Source organism: Malassezia vespertilionis, chromosome 3, assembly GCF_029542925.1.
Source record: "Malassezia vespertilionis chromosome 3, complete sequence".
Classification (NCBI taxonomy): Eukaryota; Fungi; Basidiomycota; class Malasseziomycetes; order Malasseziales; family Malasseziaceae; genus Malassezia; species Malassezia vespertilionis.
In genome coordinates, this window is record NC_079249.1 from 779,284 (window position 1) to 796,720 (window position 17,437).

General features: G+C 50.6%; 5 protein-coding genes and 1 non-coding gene across 6 annotated transcripts; 2 read left to right on the forward strand and 4 right to left on the reverse strand.

The window, feature by feature from the left end:
• Positions 1–327: 327 nt before the first annotated feature.
• On the forward strand, positions 328–989 carry RPL15A (60S ribosomal protein L15A; the record flags this gene model as incomplete). Its single annotated transcript, XM_056206717.1, has 2 exons — positions 328–404; positions 452–989. 2 exons carry the CDS (start codon positions 328–330, stop codon positions 987–989), a joined length of 615 nt encoding a protein of 204 aa, XP_056062692.1.
• A 4,067-nt stretch (positions 990–5,056) lies between these two features.
• On the reverse strand, positions 5,057–5,140 carry MVES1_001881. The gene has a single exon. It is a non-coding gene; the product is annotated as a tRNA-Cys (tRNA).
• Positions 5,141–5,297: 157 nt separating this feature from the next.
• On the forward strand, positions 5,298–10,694 carry ILV3 (dihydroxy-acid dehydratase; the record flags this gene model as incomplete). The annotated part of the gene is given in 5 exon segments (XM_056206718.1): positions 5,298–5,601; positions 5,929–8,416; positions 8,445–8,457; positions 8,476–8,712; positions 9,012–10,694. The coding sequence occupies 5 exon segments, from the start codon at positions 5,298–5,300 to the stop codon at positions 10,692–10,694; spliced, it is 4,725 nt and encodes a 1,574-aa protein (XP_056062693.1).
• A 73-nt stretch (positions 10,695–10,767) lies between these two features.
• HOM2 (aspartate-semialdehyde dehydrogenase) lies at positions 10,768–11,871 on the reverse strand (the record flags this gene model as incomplete). Its single annotated transcript, XM_056206719.1, has 1 exon — positions 10,768–11,871. One exon carries the CDS (start codon positions 11,869–11,871, stop codon positions 10,768–10,770), a length of 1,104 nt encoding a protein of 367 aa, XP_056062694.1.
• Positions 11,872–12,283: 412 nt separating this feature from the next.
• On the reverse strand, positions 12,284–15,526 carry MVES1_001884 (uncharacterized protein; the record flags this gene model as incomplete). Its single annotated transcript, XM_056206720.1, has 1 exon — positions 12,284–15,526. The coding sequence occupies one exon, from the start codon at positions 15,524–15,526 to the stop codon at positions 12,284–12,286; it is 3,243 nt and encodes a 1,080-aa protein (XP_056062695.1).
• A 262-nt stretch (positions 15,527–15,788) lies between these two features.
• Positions 15,789–17,232, reverse strand: MVES1_001885 (RING-type E3 ubiquitin transferase; the record flags this gene model as incomplete). Its single annotated transcript, XM_056206721.1, has 2 exons — positions 15,789–15,821; positions 16,129–17,232. 2 exons carry the CDS (start codon positions 17,230–17,232, stop codon positions 15,789–15,791), a joined length of 1,137 nt encoding a protein of 378 aa, XP_056062696.1.
• Between the last annotated feature and the right edge of the window lie 205 nt (positions 17,233–17,437).

Here is a 17,437-nt window from a genome sequence, read left to right on the forward strand (position 1 = left end):
AACGTAGGTGGTTGCGTGTGTAAAATGCTTGCGCTTCCTTGTACGTTTTGCCAGGGAACGCTAGTTCTTCTCATTGTCGGCCGAGTACAAACTACTATTACACATTATCACGTGATAAATTACTCAAAGCATGTTGGCGGCCCTGTTAGGTACAGTTTGCTCTTGTGCGTTGCTGCACATCATGGCCGCCGCACGCGCAATTTTGCTTCCCTACCATCCAGTCCTTTGTTGAAGCAAGGTATGTACGATCTGGTCACGATGCCTTCAAAGTCTATGCATTTGAGGCAACGGCTGGTTTTGCAGAACGTGGTGCTGACTCAATATTAGATGGGTGCCTACAAGTACCTTGAGGAACTTTATAAGAAGAAGCAGAGCGATGTGCTCCGCTTCCTTCTCCGTGTCCGGTACGTACAAAGCACCTTTGTTTGTGCACATACTGACCTATATTCAGCTGCTGGGAGTACCGCCAGACAAACGTAGTGACCCGGGCTTCGCGCCCCTCTCGCCCTGACAAGGCGCGCCGCCTGGGCTACAAGGCGAAGCAAGGCTATGTTATTTACCGCGTGCGTGTTCGCCGCGGTGACCGTAAGAAGAAGGCGCACAAGGGCGCCACTTACGGCAAGCCTGTTCGCCAGGGTGTGAACAAGCTCAAGCCCCAGCGCTCTTTGCGTGTCCTCGCTGAGGAGCGCGTAGGGCGCAAGGCGTCTAACCTTCGTGTGCTCAACTCCTACTGGGTGAACCAGGACGGTGTGTACAAGTACTTCGAGGTTATTTGCGTTGACCCCTTCCACAAGGCAATTCGCCGCGACCCTCGCATCAACTGGATCTCGAGCGCTGTCCAGAAGCGCCGCGAGAGCCGTGGTCTCACCTCGAGCGGCAAGAAGAGCCGTGGTATTGGCAAGGGCCATCGCTTCAACAACACCAAGGGTGGTGGCAGGCGCGCAGCTTACCGCAGGCAGCAGACCGAGGAATTCCACCGCTACCGCTAAACGGTCGCTGTCTTGCTCTCGAGGTTATTGTGGATTTGCGGTCCTTTTCATGGGCACGTATCATGGACACAGCCTCGTGCATGGCTCACTGTAACGTTTATGTAGCCGCGCATCCATAGTGTGCGTACTCCAAAATACATCTAGGAATGCTTTCCCATTCTCTGTGGCACTACTGCTTAGCGTATGATCTAGATCAGAGTAATATGGCTAGCAAGTGTATAGTGCAAGACTACATGTCTTGGCGCGCATGTTTCGATAGCTGCGACGCCGCGGCCCCTTTCTCTGATGCGCTTCGTCTGCCTGTCGGAGAAGAGACATCACGGGAAACAGCGTCGGGGCTGAAGTGCGTATCATCCACATGATCCTTTAATCTATCAGGAGATGCAGCCGTTTGCATAGGCAGCCCACCAGACCTCGCGGACTGCTCTATGCTGTCTCCACTATGCGGCTCAGACACGGATTCTTCTTTTGCTCGCACGTGCTGCGTGTCACTGGCCGTACCAATATTCGAAGAAACACGAAGCTCGTCTAACGTGACAGGAGGAATCATGGTGCCAGGCGGCGAATTGCTGTACTCCATGGTCCTACGCCGGACAAGCTTGGCAAAATGCAAACCGCACGCATTGCACAAAGTCCGCGCGCCATCCGGACCGCGGCGCCATTCGGGCGTATCACTGTTTCCACACGCGTGACATATACCGGGTGCAGGAGCCCGACTGCGCTTGCGATATTTAGGCACGTACGGTCCCGTCTCAGACACAGCTCTGCTTCCGCTCGCCACGTAAGGAGTTTGATGCAAGTACATATGCTCTGCGCGTATGCCACTCGTTCCAGCCAAGTCGGCATCCGCACGTGGTACATATCCAAGCTCGTCCACATTCGAGGTGTGTCGCAAAGACCGTGCATTCATAGATTCTGCTTTCTGGCTTGGACTACGCCGGCGCCCATGAACAGAAGCCTGCTTATCCTCGTGTACATCGTCCGTCCGCATCCCTTTCATATCTCTCTCATCGCGACCAGGGACCCAGTAGGGCTGCGCAGCGCCGCCAGCAACCCAAGGATAATACGGCGCAGCTTCGGGAAAGTCGCGCGCTGGCCGACCCTCCTGGATTGCAATCAAAGAGCGCAGTTCCTGGTTGATATCCTGCGCAGTACCAGTAAACGCATAAAGCTGCTCTACACGCGGTACAGCCTGCGAATCGAGGTGCTCATTGCAAAAGTTGCACAGGGCAAGCGTCGCAGCGTGAATCTGTGGTCAGTATTTTGCGTGTATACGTACTCGCTCCAATGAATAAATAATATTTGTGTCCATGCTGGCGCCATGCACACCGGGCCATGTTGCTAATGGCGCTACTTGGGCAGGGACATTGCGGTTTCCCAATGAGTGATACCCGGTATGTGCAGGAAGACCTGGTACGGGGACTGCTGGTGCGGGAGCGGGTGCGGGCGGTGGAGGTGATGGAGAAGTATAGGTACCTTGCGCTTGCGGCATCGGGTTTGATGGGTATGCACCAGCACGCGAAGCGCGCCCAGAGGAATCTGTAGCCGCACGTTCGATTACTGGGTTCATTCGTTCGCCAGAAACGGCTTGCGTTCTATGCATGCTAGCGTAAGGAGCAGTGTTCGCCGTCGGTAGTGGAAAATTGAACAAGAGACCCCTTCAGGTGATATACCAGTCGAGGTCACGCGTAGGCAAAACAGGAGCAAGCGGGCCAATTCAACGATCCTTGGCTTACTAGGGTTTGCGATAAAATCAAGCGATGTAGTTCGACGTGCACAAACCTAGCGAGTTTCACTGGGCAACAGTAATTAATGAAATCGCTGTTGATGCACTGTGTCTTTCTAGTAATGCAATGTACCGATACGAATCCAAATAACCCGATCGACTTTTCCGCGAAGGGAGAAATTGCCTCGCGGGCACGGTGGCATTTACTGATTATGTAACTGTTACACATCATATCGGCGGTTTTCAGAAACCCTTGGGCCCGATTAGGGACCTACGTGTTTCGTAAACTTCTGCTCGAAATGGGAGACCAATGATGATGCGTGTTTTACACGTAGTGCCCGCACGAGCATGGTATGGACAGCATTGCGCGGTATTTCAATGGTCGCGTCGCGTCGCTAGAGTGCGCAAGACCACTAGTGTTAGTAAGAATGTTTAGACGCGCTGCACCGAGACTGACGCGCGCGCGATAAACAAGTAATCCAGTGGTCAAGGTGTGCTTTTCATCTATAAGAAGCGAATATCACAGTTATTTAGCAATTTTCCTTCATCCAGGTGATAAGGTTATCACGGTCTTTAGCCTTTTTAAGACCAGCAAAAGCTAGACTTCGTCAGAACATGCACGCATACAAGTACATACCCATCTTAGTACTAATGAGATACTCCAAATCCAAAAGGAAAAGGACTGTGTTAGCAAAATGTTCATAAAAAAATGCAGGTCATTATAGCACATACCCAGGAATATACTGCTCGTGTTAGTCGAATGGCTGTTCACATGAGTGTACGTACCTTCTTCGGGTTCTCCAAATATTCAAAAAGAATTTCCTCATCCCAGACAACACCCTTGTTCACGTTTGCAGCAGAGTAGCTGTAGCCTTCCACAGAGCCGGACTTGCGGCCCATGATACCGTGCAACGGAGGACCAACTGTTACGTGTAAGCATCTCTGAACAGGAACAATAAAAAATTAACGCATACCTTTATTACCACCATTTGCCTGGTAGGTGTGGCATTGCTCACAGCGGGTCTTGAAAAGACTAGCGCCCTTCTTAGCGTCACCAGGTGTGAATCCCATATAGAATCAGAGTATGTTGAGAAGAAACTGTAAGCGCAAGTTCCCTTCAATACTTTCGCAAGCCGCCACCGTCCGAATTTCCCCGTTGCTAAGCCAATGGGCGCCCAAGCAATTGCTATTAAATTAGTAATTTGAGAATGTGTAGCAAATCATTTGTGGTGTATTAGGCGGAACCACAAAACCCAACGCCTCCACTTGCCGAGAAGTCTCCGACAAACGAGAAACACTGTTAATATCCTACCGCCACGGGTACGTTCGGGAAGCGTAAGGGCGAGGATGTCGGAAAACCCACATGATTAACTTAACCTTAGAGCATAGTTCACGTCTAGGATACGTCCAATGCGAACACGAACACCATCAAAAAAGTCTTTCGCTCCTATATGATGGTTTTCCGATCCTTGCCCTTTGTTTCCGTTAGACCATTATGCTGATCATACACAGATTCTTGTCATTCTCTTGTAGTGATATTTTTGGTCCCGTTAGCACTCTATGATTCATACCTTTTTTGTGTGTTACTTTTCTCTCCCAGTCTATGCAACTTTTCTTCATTTTGCATTTGTTGCCGCTGAGAATGCCAAAATGGATCGGGCGTTGCTTACAAAAGCATCTTGATTCGGCGCTCTCCACGCGCTTCGTTCCTTGCCAACAGCTTGGCGCCATACACCATGAGCAATGCCCCGGAACCAGTGGTCAGCGCCACCTCTATGGGTCTTATGAATTCGTTGACGCCTGAATGCACGCCTTTGAAATACGAATACGACAGGTGCTTTAACTTTTGGTTCAGAGATTACTTGGAGACGGCCTCCGTAGCCGACAAGGAGCAAGCTCAGCAGGATGGGGGTTCATGGACACGGGGAAAGAGGACATCTTCGTTTTTTTCTGGTGGCTCTTACCCTACTACTGATCTTGCCTCTATGCGTGAGCGTTACGAAAAAGATTGTGGCAAGTTATTTGCAGAATATCAGGCATGTGTGAAGGTACGTATAAGTTTATGTTGGGCGACAGCAGGATGCTAATGTTTCTTGCAGCGTGCGGTAAAAGAAAAAGGGCTAAATCATGCCATTGAAAAAGCTCGCGCTGAAAACCCATTTCCTCTGCAACACGAGCGTTGAATATGTGCACCTCTATCATAGTACCATATTTGTCATGAACCAGAGGCAAAACCAATGCAAACTAATGCATATGCAAGCAAAATAACAAATGCGCTTCGCTTCCTAATGATGTAATATCGTTTCAACAAATATAGGGTATATAAAAAATATCCTTTTTAAGTCCCGGGCGCGACTTGAACGCGCGACCTGCAGATAATTTGCAATTTTTGCAATCTGCCGCTCTACCGCTGAGCTACCGAGACAATACCGTAATATTGCATAAGTAATAAATGTATTTATCAAGTGTAATAGTCGTGCACGCCAATGTGCTGAGCGCTTCAGTTTGCAGTATTTACCGCAAGTCTCAACGTGCATTGTTTGTCCCATTGTACGCATAATCTATATACCCATGAAATCACCATGATGGATGCATCACAAGACATGTGTCCCGATTTGGCGGACCAAACGCTTGCCATCTTGCGTGTCCAAATTATGGAAGCACACTTGCAAGATCTGTCTGCGCTGGGGGACAACCCTGTATTTGTATCATTTCGTGTCCCTGGTGAAGAATACAAGTCTTTTGAGACACCAGCAGTGCCTTTGAATGCCAACGTCGCATTTCCTCCTTTGCAGGCTACGTTCGAACAGCCGATAACTACTGCATGGTTCTCTCCATTCGACAATGCCGCGCGTGATGAAAGTGGCACGGGCGAGGGGATTACGCGTAAATTTCCTGGACCCTGGTTGTTTCCGCGCTTTGGACCCCTGAAAGCCTCACGCTATTTTCACAAAGGTGCCGTTGCTGGCGTTCGAGCTGTCCGAAAGCGCACGCTTCGCCCCGTTTTGCTTCGGAAAAGTGCAAATCGACACACGAACCTGGCCAGCACAGGCTTGGAATCGTCTGTAAAAGAAATTCAGGTGGAAGAAAATGATTGTAGGGGAATTGTGCGCTCCGCAGAATTTGTCCTTCGACTAGAGGGCAAAGACGACCCGCGAAACTACTGCGGTGAAGCAAGTCTGTCGCTAGGACTTTGGTGTTCTAACTCATCAGGGAGTATAGAATGGGAGAAATCTAAGCCGATATGGGTCCCAATTACAAATGAGGAAGGCCAAAAGCGCGGCGAGCTTTTGATTCGTCTGGGGCTTGAAATGGGGCCTGCTAAAGCCGACGAGCCAGAGACCTATCTAAACATGCTCTACGATTGTTTATGCTTGGTCTGCGAAAATGATGATGCGTTAAGTATACACAATATACCGGCTACTGAGACTGTTGGTATGATAGAAAGCAACGAGGAGATATACGACGATGGATTCGACTCTGATTCGAGTAATCTCACGGCTACGAGTCATTCCGTTGAAGAAGACAGGTTTAGTGATGGTGTTGAAGAGGGGCCGCATTTAAACGATGATGAGGATGATGAGGATGATGAGGATGATGAGGATGATGAGGATGATGCAGAGTTCTTACAATCTCTCGCAGCATTGGGTACCCTAGACAGCGACGGTGCATCCAGCGACAGAGACTCGCCTCCGGACACCGAAGGATTGGATGCGAATGATACAGATGACGCCATAATACCGTCTGTACAAGCGACGGAAGAAGACGGTGCTTTGCGACGGCGTTTCTTTGGTCTTGGCACACGCACCCTACGCCTTTCTAGAAGCAAGAAGCACCTACGCAGTGCGAGCGCCAGTTTGCTGCCTGAGAATGAGGCACAAGGAAAGCGACTTTGGCGCATGCCAAATTTAAGTCTGCGTTCTTTACACACGCCATCTTCGGCTGTACCATCCGACAAGCCCCGCGCTTCTCGACGGCGGCTACGTCAGCAACGTCTGCGTCGAGGAGGCGATTTTGCATTCAAAGTTGCACATGGCCTAGACGTGATTGGTATCGTTATGCTTGAGATTATTGGCGCAAAGAACTTGCCCAGGTGGAAAAACATGACGTACACATCGTTTGATATGGACCCATGTACGATTGTTTCGTTCAACCGTAAAGTCTTCCGTACCCGTGTATGTCGCCATACATTAAACCCTGTGTGGAACGAGAAACTGTATTTCCACGTACGCAGCTACGAGGCCAATTACAACATCAAGTTTTGTATCTATGACTGGGACAAGATTTCGCAACACGATTACGTTGGCGAAGCCATTTTACCAGTACAGGACCTCTTACGCGCGGCACCGAAACCTGATCCGAAAACCAGCGTCTACAGTGAAAGTGACTCATCCATGAAACCAATGATACTACTGGAGCTTCCGCTGACAAGGCAGACAAACGACGAGCAAGACAAATTTGGATCGGGTGCACAGCCAGTGATCATTGTCCGCGCCGAATACCAACCATACGAGGCTATCCGGCAGCGATTTTGGCGGGAAATGCTGCGAAATTACGACACAAACGACGTCGGTAGCATCGATTCCTACGAGCTTGAAACAATGTTGAAGAGTCTTGGAAGCACGCTGACCAGGAAAACGCTGGAGCATTTTTTTACACAATGTGGCAAGAATGCAGACACCGATGGGCTTTCCTATGACGAGGCAATTCAAGGGCTAGAGTCCTATATTTACCAGACTGCACTTGCTTCTTCTGACGCTGGCGACGAGGATCAACATTTTGTGTCGAGTGAAGCGTCCACCACAGGTCGAGACGGGCAAGCCTTGAGCGACAATCCGAATGAGCGTGTGATTCGCTTGCGCTCATGTCCACTATGCAATATGCCACGTCTCTCGAGAGTAGAAGAGGTGGATATACTGACTCATTTGGCGCTGTGTGCTTCGCGTGACTGGCAACTTGTGAACAACATTGCGGTGTCCAATATTGTTACAGCCAACCAAGCCCATCGTAAATGGTACGTGAAAATGATCAACAAGGTCAGCCAAGGAAACTACCAGATCGGAGCCAATAATGCCAACATTTTGGTACAAGATCGATTTACTGGCGAACTTTTGGAAGAAAGAATGCAGATCTATGTCCGGCTCGGCATTCGTCTTTTGTACCAGGGCACGAGAGGAAAAATATCCGGCACACGCATGAAAAACATGCTCCGCAACATGAGTGTAAAACAAGGTTTGAAATACGACCACCCTTCCAGTGTTCGCTCCATCCGACCATTTATCTTATTTCACAATATTAATGAGGACGAAATGGTCCAAGATGTATCCGCCTTTACCTCGTTCAATGACTTCTTTTGTCGAAAGATTCAAATGCAATTACGTCCGACGGCAGACCCTGATGATCCGCGTACATTGGTTAGTTGCTCAGACTGTCGTCTGATGGCCTTTGAAGATGTGGAAAAGGCGACAAAGCTTTGGATCAAGGGGCGCAAATTTTCGGTGGAGAAACTGCTGGGGAAGGCGTTCGACGAGGTGCCCGACAAAAACCTTGCTCTTATCATTTTCCGCTTGGCCCCCCAAGATTATCACCGATTTCATATCCCTGCGGACGGCATCATCGGACGGCCAAACTGGATATCGGGCGAGTATTATACCGTGAATCCGATGGCGATCCGCAGCGTCATTGACGTTTATGGCGAAAAGTATGTTTTATTTATGTACTAACCACAGCACGCGGGTTGTTGTACCCATACATACCCAGGTATTTGGTACGATTTATGTCGCGGCGATTGGCGCTATGATGGTTGGTTCCATTGTGCTTTCGGTACAAGAAGGCGAAACCGTACAACGGGGAGATGAATTTGGCTACTTTAAATTTGGCGGCTCAACGCTTATTCTTCTCGCCGAAAACTCTCTACTGCAACTAGACGATGATTTGCTACAAACTTCAGAATCTTGCATGGAGACCTTGGTCCGCGTCGGCATGCGCATCGGCCGGGTACACGACCATCCATAGAGTACTCCACAGCATGCTCTACATTTGTGCCGTGACTCGACCTGCCTTCTTCGGCCGAAGCAATAATTACGAATAAGACATCCATGCATTGGCCCCACGCGCTTTTTTTATTCTCCGGCATTAGCATGGTCGTGTTTGGGCGGCCGTCGGTCGCGAAGATCGCCATGATGGCATCTATGCGCACGTCCAGACGTGGGATAGCTAGTTCTGCGTGCGCATTTGAAAATAAGACTCGCCCAGGTCCGGGAGACCTGAATAAGTACTCTCGTCTTATTACGCAGCCGAAAGACCAAGGCGCAAGCCAAGCAATGTTGTATGCGACTGACGGCATTACCAATGACGAGGACTTGCAGCGCGCAATGGTCGGTGTAGCTTGTATATGGTACGAAGGTAACCCGTGCAATGCACACTTGCTTGGCGTTGGCAAGCGTGTTCGCGACTCTGTAAACGCTGCAGGTCTCACTGGGTACCAATTTGGCGCTGTCGGCGTGTCAGATGGCATTAGCATGGGCACAAATGCTATGAGCTACTCGCTACCTAGTCGTGATTTGATTGCGGACAGTGTAGAAAGCTGTATGGGCGGCCATTGGCTCGATGGATGCGTTGTGGTGCCGGGCTGCGATAAAAACATGCCGGGTGTGCTTATGGGTCTCGGCCGTCTTAACCGTCCTGGAATCATGGTATACGGTGGCACGATCCGCCCTGGGAGCTGTAGCCAGGTTTCCGGCAATTTGGATATTGTCAGCGCATTCCAGAGCTACGGCCAGTTCCTTGCTTCGGGCGGCACGCCAAAGGCCGAGGAAGTTCGCTACGATATTGTCCGCCACTCGTGTCCCGGCCCAGGCGCATGTGGTGGTATGTATACCGCCAACACTATGGCGTCTTGTGCCGAGGCGTTAGGTATGACGCTCCCTGGCAGCAGTTCATTCCCCGCAGAAGATATTCGCAAGCAGGAAGAGTGCGATAATATTGGCGAAGCCATGCGCAATGTGCTGGAAAAAAACATTTGCCCCCGCGACATTATGACGAGGGATGCATTTTTGGATGCAATAGCACTTACCATGGTACTTGGTGGGTCTACGAATGCGGTCCTTCATCTCATTGCTATGGCGAAAAGCGTGGATGTGAAAATTACTCTTGACGACTTCCAGCATCTCAGTGACTCGACACCGTTCCTTGCAGATCTCAAGCCCAGCGGCAAGTACGTGATGGAAGACGTCCAAAAGTACTGCAATGGTATTCCCGCTGTCATTCATTACTGCATTGAAAAAGGACTGATGAAGGGCGAACACATGACTGTCACTGGCTTTACGCTTCGTGAAAACGTCGATCGCTGGGTCAAAAAGTACGGCAAGATGCCGCAAGACCAGGACCTGATCCGTCCTGTGGAAGCCCCAATTAAGCCTTCTGGCCACATTCGTATTTTGTTTGGCAATCTGGCGCCTGGGGGCGCGGTTGCCAAGATCACTGGCAAAGAGGGTCTTCACTTTACTGGCAAAGCGCGCGTCTTTGACACTGAGGATGCCATGGTCCACGCGGTGGAGGATGGCAGCATCAAGAAGGGAGAAAAGACGGTTATTATTTTGCGCTACAAGGGTCCGAAGGGCGGCCCCGGTATGCCTGAGATGCTTAAGCCAACCTCTCTCATTATGGGCGCAGGCCTCGGCCACGATGTTGCATGTGTTACCGACGGTCGTTTTAGCGGTGGCTCGCATGGCTTTGTCATTGGCCACGTTGTTCCTGAAGCACAGGAGGGTGGCCCAATCGGTCTTGTCGAAGACGGCGATATAATTACCATTGACGCCGAAGAGAATACGATGAATGTGACGAATGTCGACGAAGCCGAGTTTGCTCGTCGCCGTGCGAACTATACACCGTTTCCTTTAAAAGCAAAACAGGGCAGCTTGTTTAAATACTCCAAACTGGTTTCCAACGCCTCGGAAGGGTACGTATTACCACGTTGACTGACATTACAGGTGCGTTACAGACAGCGATTAAAATTATCACTTTCGTCAATAGCATACATCCTACGCAGCCCTACTGCAAGTAGCCTTTGCGTAACGCAATTTCTGCATTAAGCACGGAGCTGGTAGCTGCACCGAGCATGACATTGTTCACCAGCGAAACAAACTTGATATCTAGCACGGGACATTTGCGGACGCGACCGACACTTACACCTGCTCCGTTCTGCCATTCACGGTCCAAACGAGGCTGGGGCCGGTCTGGCTCATCATGTACTGTGATTGCCTGCTTGGGAGCGCTGTGACAACCGAGTTTCTGGGCTTCGCAAGTAAAGTTGCGCAAGGCCTTGATGGCTTGGTCGGAAGAAGGCGCAGGCTGGTTTTTGAACTTGACACTGACACACGCCAAATGTCCGTCAATCACTGGCACGCGATTGCATTGAGCACTGACTTTCATAGGATTTGTTTCGTGCATTTCAAACGCAGTGTCGTTGTTTTTAAGTCCACCGAGAATCTTGCCCGTCTCCGCCTCCATCTTTTCCTCTTCGTCACGAATGTAGGGCACGACATTGTCCAAAATATCTAGCGAACTTACACCAGGGTAGCCAGCTCCACTGATTGCTTGCATAGTCTGCATCATGACAGTTTCAAGCGGGCCAAACGCATCCTCCAATGCCTTGAGGACAACGACAACGCCTGTGGTAGAGCAATTTGCGTTTGGCACAATAAATCCATGCTCCAGACGAGGGGACATGCAAGCTTGCTGATGAGGTAGGATGGCCAAATGCGAAGGATTCACAAGCGGAACAATAAGCGGGCACAAGGGATCCATACGATAGTTCTTGGCGTTTGAAAACACACACATATTGGCTGCGCGAAATGCGCACTCGACAGTCCCGGCGACGGAGCTGTCCAGACCACTGAATGCCAGATCACAGCTTGAAAAACTTTCCGGAATGCACGAGTTAACTGTCATGTTGCGCACAGACTCGGGAATAGGATGGGCCTGCTTCCAACGACCAGCTACGGCTTCGTGGTAGAGCCGCCCAGCGGAAGCAGCGCTGGCCCCCAAGCCTGCAAGCTCAAAGTTGGGATGGTCCACAAGCTGGAGAATGAAGCGCTGACCGACAGTTCCTGTGGCGCCCAACACAACAACTTTGATCTTCTTCTGTCCTGACATGGTATACTATGCCAAGCCGCAACGCTGCGGAGTCACGTACAGCTTAGTCGTGCTTAGGAAACACAACGGCCGTAAGTTTCTTTCCAGTTGTGTAGCGCGTAAAATTTATTTTCTTTTTTCCAGTGACCAAAACTATAAATACCCGCTACCTGCGCAGCTTTGTTCTCCACCTTCTCTGGCCTTTTGGCTTAGATCAAGTGTAGTATCTGTTCTTTACAAGTTAACGCTTGTAACCCTCCCCTCTGGGGAGACTTAAACGTTAACCATCTTTTTCGTCGCGGGGGGCAGAGTACAAGCTTGCTTGTGCCGCTCCAGCTTGTCCTTAGCAATACACTCACGCTTTGCGACGAGCCCCGTATAACCGGCTTTGTCGGTTTTTTTTTTGTGAGTTTATTAGATTACGTAATCATGACTAAGACAAATTATTTTGCAAACGCCAGCTACGTCCAAAGTTTAGCGTAGGGTCTGTAGCTTGGTCTGGATCGTGGTTAGGCGCAAAGTAGAATCCAGCAACGAATACCGTGTACGCCAGAATAAGTATACTGCCGCGGTGATAGTTGCTCCGTGCCTCAATATAAGTATAGGTGAGGAGGAATATCGCAAAGATGATGGCAATAATGTCCCACCGAGGAAAGACGAGTGTAAAAGAGTGATCTTGAAGATCCGGAGTAGGATACTTGTAAGAGGAATTGTACCATGCACTAAAGCCAACCAGCACGGGTATTTGAATCAGACTCACTTGCAGTGCGTATGCAGACCCAATTTCTAAAGACAAGGCAATATTCCCGTGGAGAGCAAAGCTGATGGCGTTCATAAATTCGGTAGTATTGGGAACCAATGCAAATATGGTAACTCCAATAAACTTCTCCGACAAGCCAAATCCTTGTACCACGACATCGACCACATCCACAAGGATCTCTGCGATGATCGCGTACAGGACAGTACAGCCAAGCAACACGCTAAGAGACAGCATGCGACTCCACGACGGTGCATCGTGTCCACCATGCTCCTCCTGGACTTCCTCTGTACCATGTGCCGCGCTTTGTTGAGTCGCTTTTTGCTTGTTAAAGATGTACTGATATACGCGCGCAACGCCGTCCAAAAACAAGTCATCCGCACTCGCTTTCTTGCTTGTATCTTGGTCGCCGGCGGGTGCATCGTGCAAAGACTCTGCAGCACGTGTAAGTTCCGCCGTTTGTTGCTCATTATACGAAGGAAGCATTTGTTGTAAGTAATTGGGAGGAAGAAGTCGCTTGTACACAGAAGCGCGATGGAGCCCAGGCGGCAAGCTGGCCTGAATATCACTCATATTCGCCTGCGTGCTGATCGGCGCCGGTGGTGCATTGTTCCAAATTTGGGAAGCGTGGGTGCGCAGCGAGAACCAAATGCCAATGCCATACGATAGCATTAGAATGACAGCGCAGGTGTACGTGAGATTCTTGACGCTCGTCTGAAAAAACGAGTCCAATACTGTGGGAATGTGCTCGTACGAGCAGCGTGTGCACTTCCAGCTGTCTTCGGATGCTTGTACTTGGTCGGGACACCCGCTGCACGTTAGCTCAAACGTGCCATAAATTTGATAGAATATGGTGGGTGTAAGTATTCCGATGATCGCCATAATGAGCATCGTACTCGTCACGCCCGCAGATTGTGAGTTAAACTTTTGCTCTTTGCGACGTGTTGCGCCAGAGCACATGCTAATGCCAGGTAAGAGCAATACACCAGCGAGGATCGAGCCGATGAGCGACCCCTCCACCAAGTTGGAGCGCCCTTGAACCAATGCAATCGAATAGAGCAAGAGCTCGATGATGGAGCCAAACGTCGCATTAATCACAGCGCCCATACCGATGCTGCTCTGCGCACTGATGCTGGCGACGGCCATACCGATAAAGTAAGAAAGCGGCATGACGCTCGCTAGCGACATAAGAAAGATGAATTCATCGCTCGCAAGGAAAGCAAGCAAGCCGGTGGTCACGCCATGCTGTTTGAGAATGGGACGCATCACGAAAAAGTTTAGAATCACGAGAAACACAATTGGAAGTGTGTTGATAAACAAGATATTCACGCCACCAATTGTATATTTAAAGTACTTGAAGCCCATGGCACTGTAATTGCACAACAAAATTACACTGCGACGTTTGCTTGTACCCTTCTTTCGGTGCTTGGCTTTGAGTTGAGGTGCCACTTGACCGACTCGTAGCATGGGAACGCGCTGAGAATCCTCTCCGCTGTCTTCTTCTGCGACACGCATGACCCGTGTATCAATTTGGAGTGGGGAACGGAAGTGCAAAGCAAGCGGTTGGATGGCCAAGTTTTTGAGCAGCACCCACAATGTTTTTCCCATAGGTACGGTAATGACCAGAGCCCAGCAAAGCAGGCAGACGAGGCCGAGCGTGGGAAATATGACAAACACGTAGAAGAAAGCATAGACGATAATCCCCGCCCAGCGCTTCGACACGCCAATATCACGACCCTGTTCGTCATACACGTAGTGATATACACCGCGCTCGGCAGCAATGCGTTCCTCTTCTGATGTTATATTGTCGTCGGGCACCATGTCATGAGGATGAATGGAGTTGTAGTCAGATGCTGAATCAGCCCCATTAACAGAAAGTAGCAAAGTGGATTCATTCTCTCCGTCGGCATGTGTCGTATCTTGGTCATTGTCATTCAGATTGTGCTCGTGAACGTGAAGCATGTGCAATGGGCCATGGCGATGCCCGCACACGTGCGAGCATTCCACTTCCACGTAGTTGCCAAACGGCCACAGAATGTACGAGCCAAGGCCAAACAGCACGCGTGAGTATAAGCGGCCACCGGTCGGTACCAGATATAAGATAGTGGAGAGAACGAAACATAGCGCAGCAAGCCAAATGCCAAAGAAGAGGAGCCATAGGATATTTCCAGGAACAGCGCGGTACCCAAGCTGTTGCCCCGGCGCACTTTTCAATGCAGTTTCTGCATTCCTGGTGATGGAGCGAGACTTTTTGTACAGCGCGGGTTTCCAGATGGGCAGGCCGAAAGGATGCTCAAAGTTGAGCGCGTCTTGACGGTCTTTGAGTGTATACTCCAAATCGTCGCAGTCAGAGCGCGCAGCGGGCTCAAACTCTGGGTCATCGTCACGCATAGCGGTCTGATCGCTGCCTTCATTGTCCTGCGCAGGCTCTTTGCCTTCGCGCACAGTGCTGATACTTGTACGAAGCGCGCTCTTGTCCTTCGCAGAGACCGTTTCTTCGTCAAAAGCCGACAGAGTCGACTGACTATTACTGCTCCCCGGTGTTCCGGGAAGTGATACAATTCTGGCGTCGCTGTGCTTCATCAGCTTTTCTCGCTTCCGCTCGCGCATACGATGTCGAATCAGAGCCTCGCCGCGGTCACGCGCCTTGTATTCATCATCCTTCTTCTCAAAGTCCTGAACATCTCTTTCATCTTCAACGTGTACAGAGGACCCAAGAGAGGATGGCGCGACACTCCCGCGCCGTGGCGGAATGCTGTAGTCTTCAAATGACGTGGGCTGGCGATTGTAGGATGCACTAAAACGACGATCAGCGTCTCGGCTACTGGTTGGCGAGCTGAAATGCTGTCGCGATGTGCGGGACGAGTCGCCGACATCTTGCGCAACACCCCGCTTCGATGAAGACGAAGGCTTGCTCATGCTAGGAACACGTTGACCTGCAGCGGACACCAAGCGGCGCTGGATGCGTTTCCCATATGTCTGTGCACGCGCATTGTCCACCCTTCTGGTTGGCCACCGCAGCTGCAATCGACATCCAATGAGGAACTGGTAAAAATGGTATCGTGCTGGAAACTGGCAAAAGGCTATGGATGGGAATGTCGCTCGCTGCGGACAGGGCAGCGCTTGGTAGGCACATTTGCCCATGCATCTTTGCGGCATGTGGGGCAGGTGATCCATTTCCCTACTGTGTCTTGATGCGGAGTAAGAGGCTGCTCTGGTATGTATGTTTCGGACTCATAGTCGCTTTCTGTGCGCTTCCTAGTAATCAAATGGTCGGAAGCCGAAACACTTTCGTCGTCGTCATCGGACACATGAAATTCTTGCCTCCGAAACAGACCCATGCCAGATTCAATTCTCATGCCTGTGCAAAGGCAATCCAAATGTATTTCGTGATGGCATGGGGCCAATGTCGTCATTTCAGTCCCAAGTGTGCTGCGCAAGTCAGAGTCTGCGTCGTCGTATTGCGGCAAACATGCAGGTGCGTCACACCGCCATCCCATAGCTCTCTCTTTTTTCCGTACAACTTCGCGCAACGCCGGTTTCATCGAGTCGTCGTCTTGTGTTCCGCTCGTGAGTGGCGCACGACAAAAAGGACAGGTCCACTGGCTCGGTACCTTGTTCGCTAGCCAGGAGCGCAGACACGATGCATGCGCAGTGTGGCACCCTGCACACGGAATAACTACCACAGCCTGATCTTCAGCGTTTTGGTGCCCTGCAAACCATGCGGGTGTATCCTCTTTCGGATATACTTCGAGGCAAATTCCACAGCCAACAGCGGGGCCATCCACATTGTCCTCATCCACAGCCCCATATAAGCCAATGTCACTGAGGCCAAGCCGCCCCATGCGCGAACGAAGCTCTTCATCGACATGCTCGAGGGCGTGCACAAAAGCGGCTGCTTTTTGGGGATCTGGTTTTTCAGGAGGTTCCGTGTGCAAGCTAAATGACAGCCGGAATGGATGGCCAAGTACATGGGGGGCATCATGCTCTTCGTTCGCATTGTCCGTGGTCGCACGCCGCTCCAAAATGGGCCACGCTAGGCTTGTTGCCGCATCGTAAAAAAACCCAAATTGAAACGGTGAGACGGACTGGGGAATGTAAAGGAAAAAGTGGGAATTGGGGCTAGCGCTTTCGCCACTCTCCTGGAGCGTATCATCTCCTTCCAAGTTCGGCACCTCGGGCTCTGGTTGTGGTGACGTAAAAGTGGTGGGTGGAGTGGTAAATTCCGTAGTGGCAAAAGGTTGGGAGCCATTCGGGGAATCGGCTGGATCAGTAGAACTCGAAGAATCCATTGCTTGCGCTTCATTCTCCTCCTCGCTCTCTCGGGAAATGACAGGGGTGTTGGTGGTCAGTGGCATCGAAACAGTGGACGAAGATGTCCGCGCTTGGCTTGAGAGAGAAAATGTCCCCTGCAAGCGTTCCACAAAAGCATCAAATAATGCCGCCAAACTCCCTCTGTACGTTTGTTCGTCAGTGTTGTAGTGTGCACTATCCCTGCCGTCTCTTGCGGTAGGAGTGGGGGTGGCTTGGTCTGCGGCGATATCAGATAGGGTGGGAATTACGCCACCCGTGCTGCTTGCAGCAAGAGACTCGCTCGCGTACAGATCATGTAGTGAACTCTCCATTGAGCTGTAAGCATCGTCTGCCATCCTCCACGCATGATCGACATTATCAAAGTTTGGCACGGGTATAGGGCCAGGAGGAGAGGGCGGGGAACTCAGTGTCGCTGTGACTTGCGCACGATTAGTGCCAGGTTCGTTCGGTTCAATTGCTTCTGGACATGCTATACTCCCAAATATAGCACGTAATGCTTGCATGTTCAATCGTATA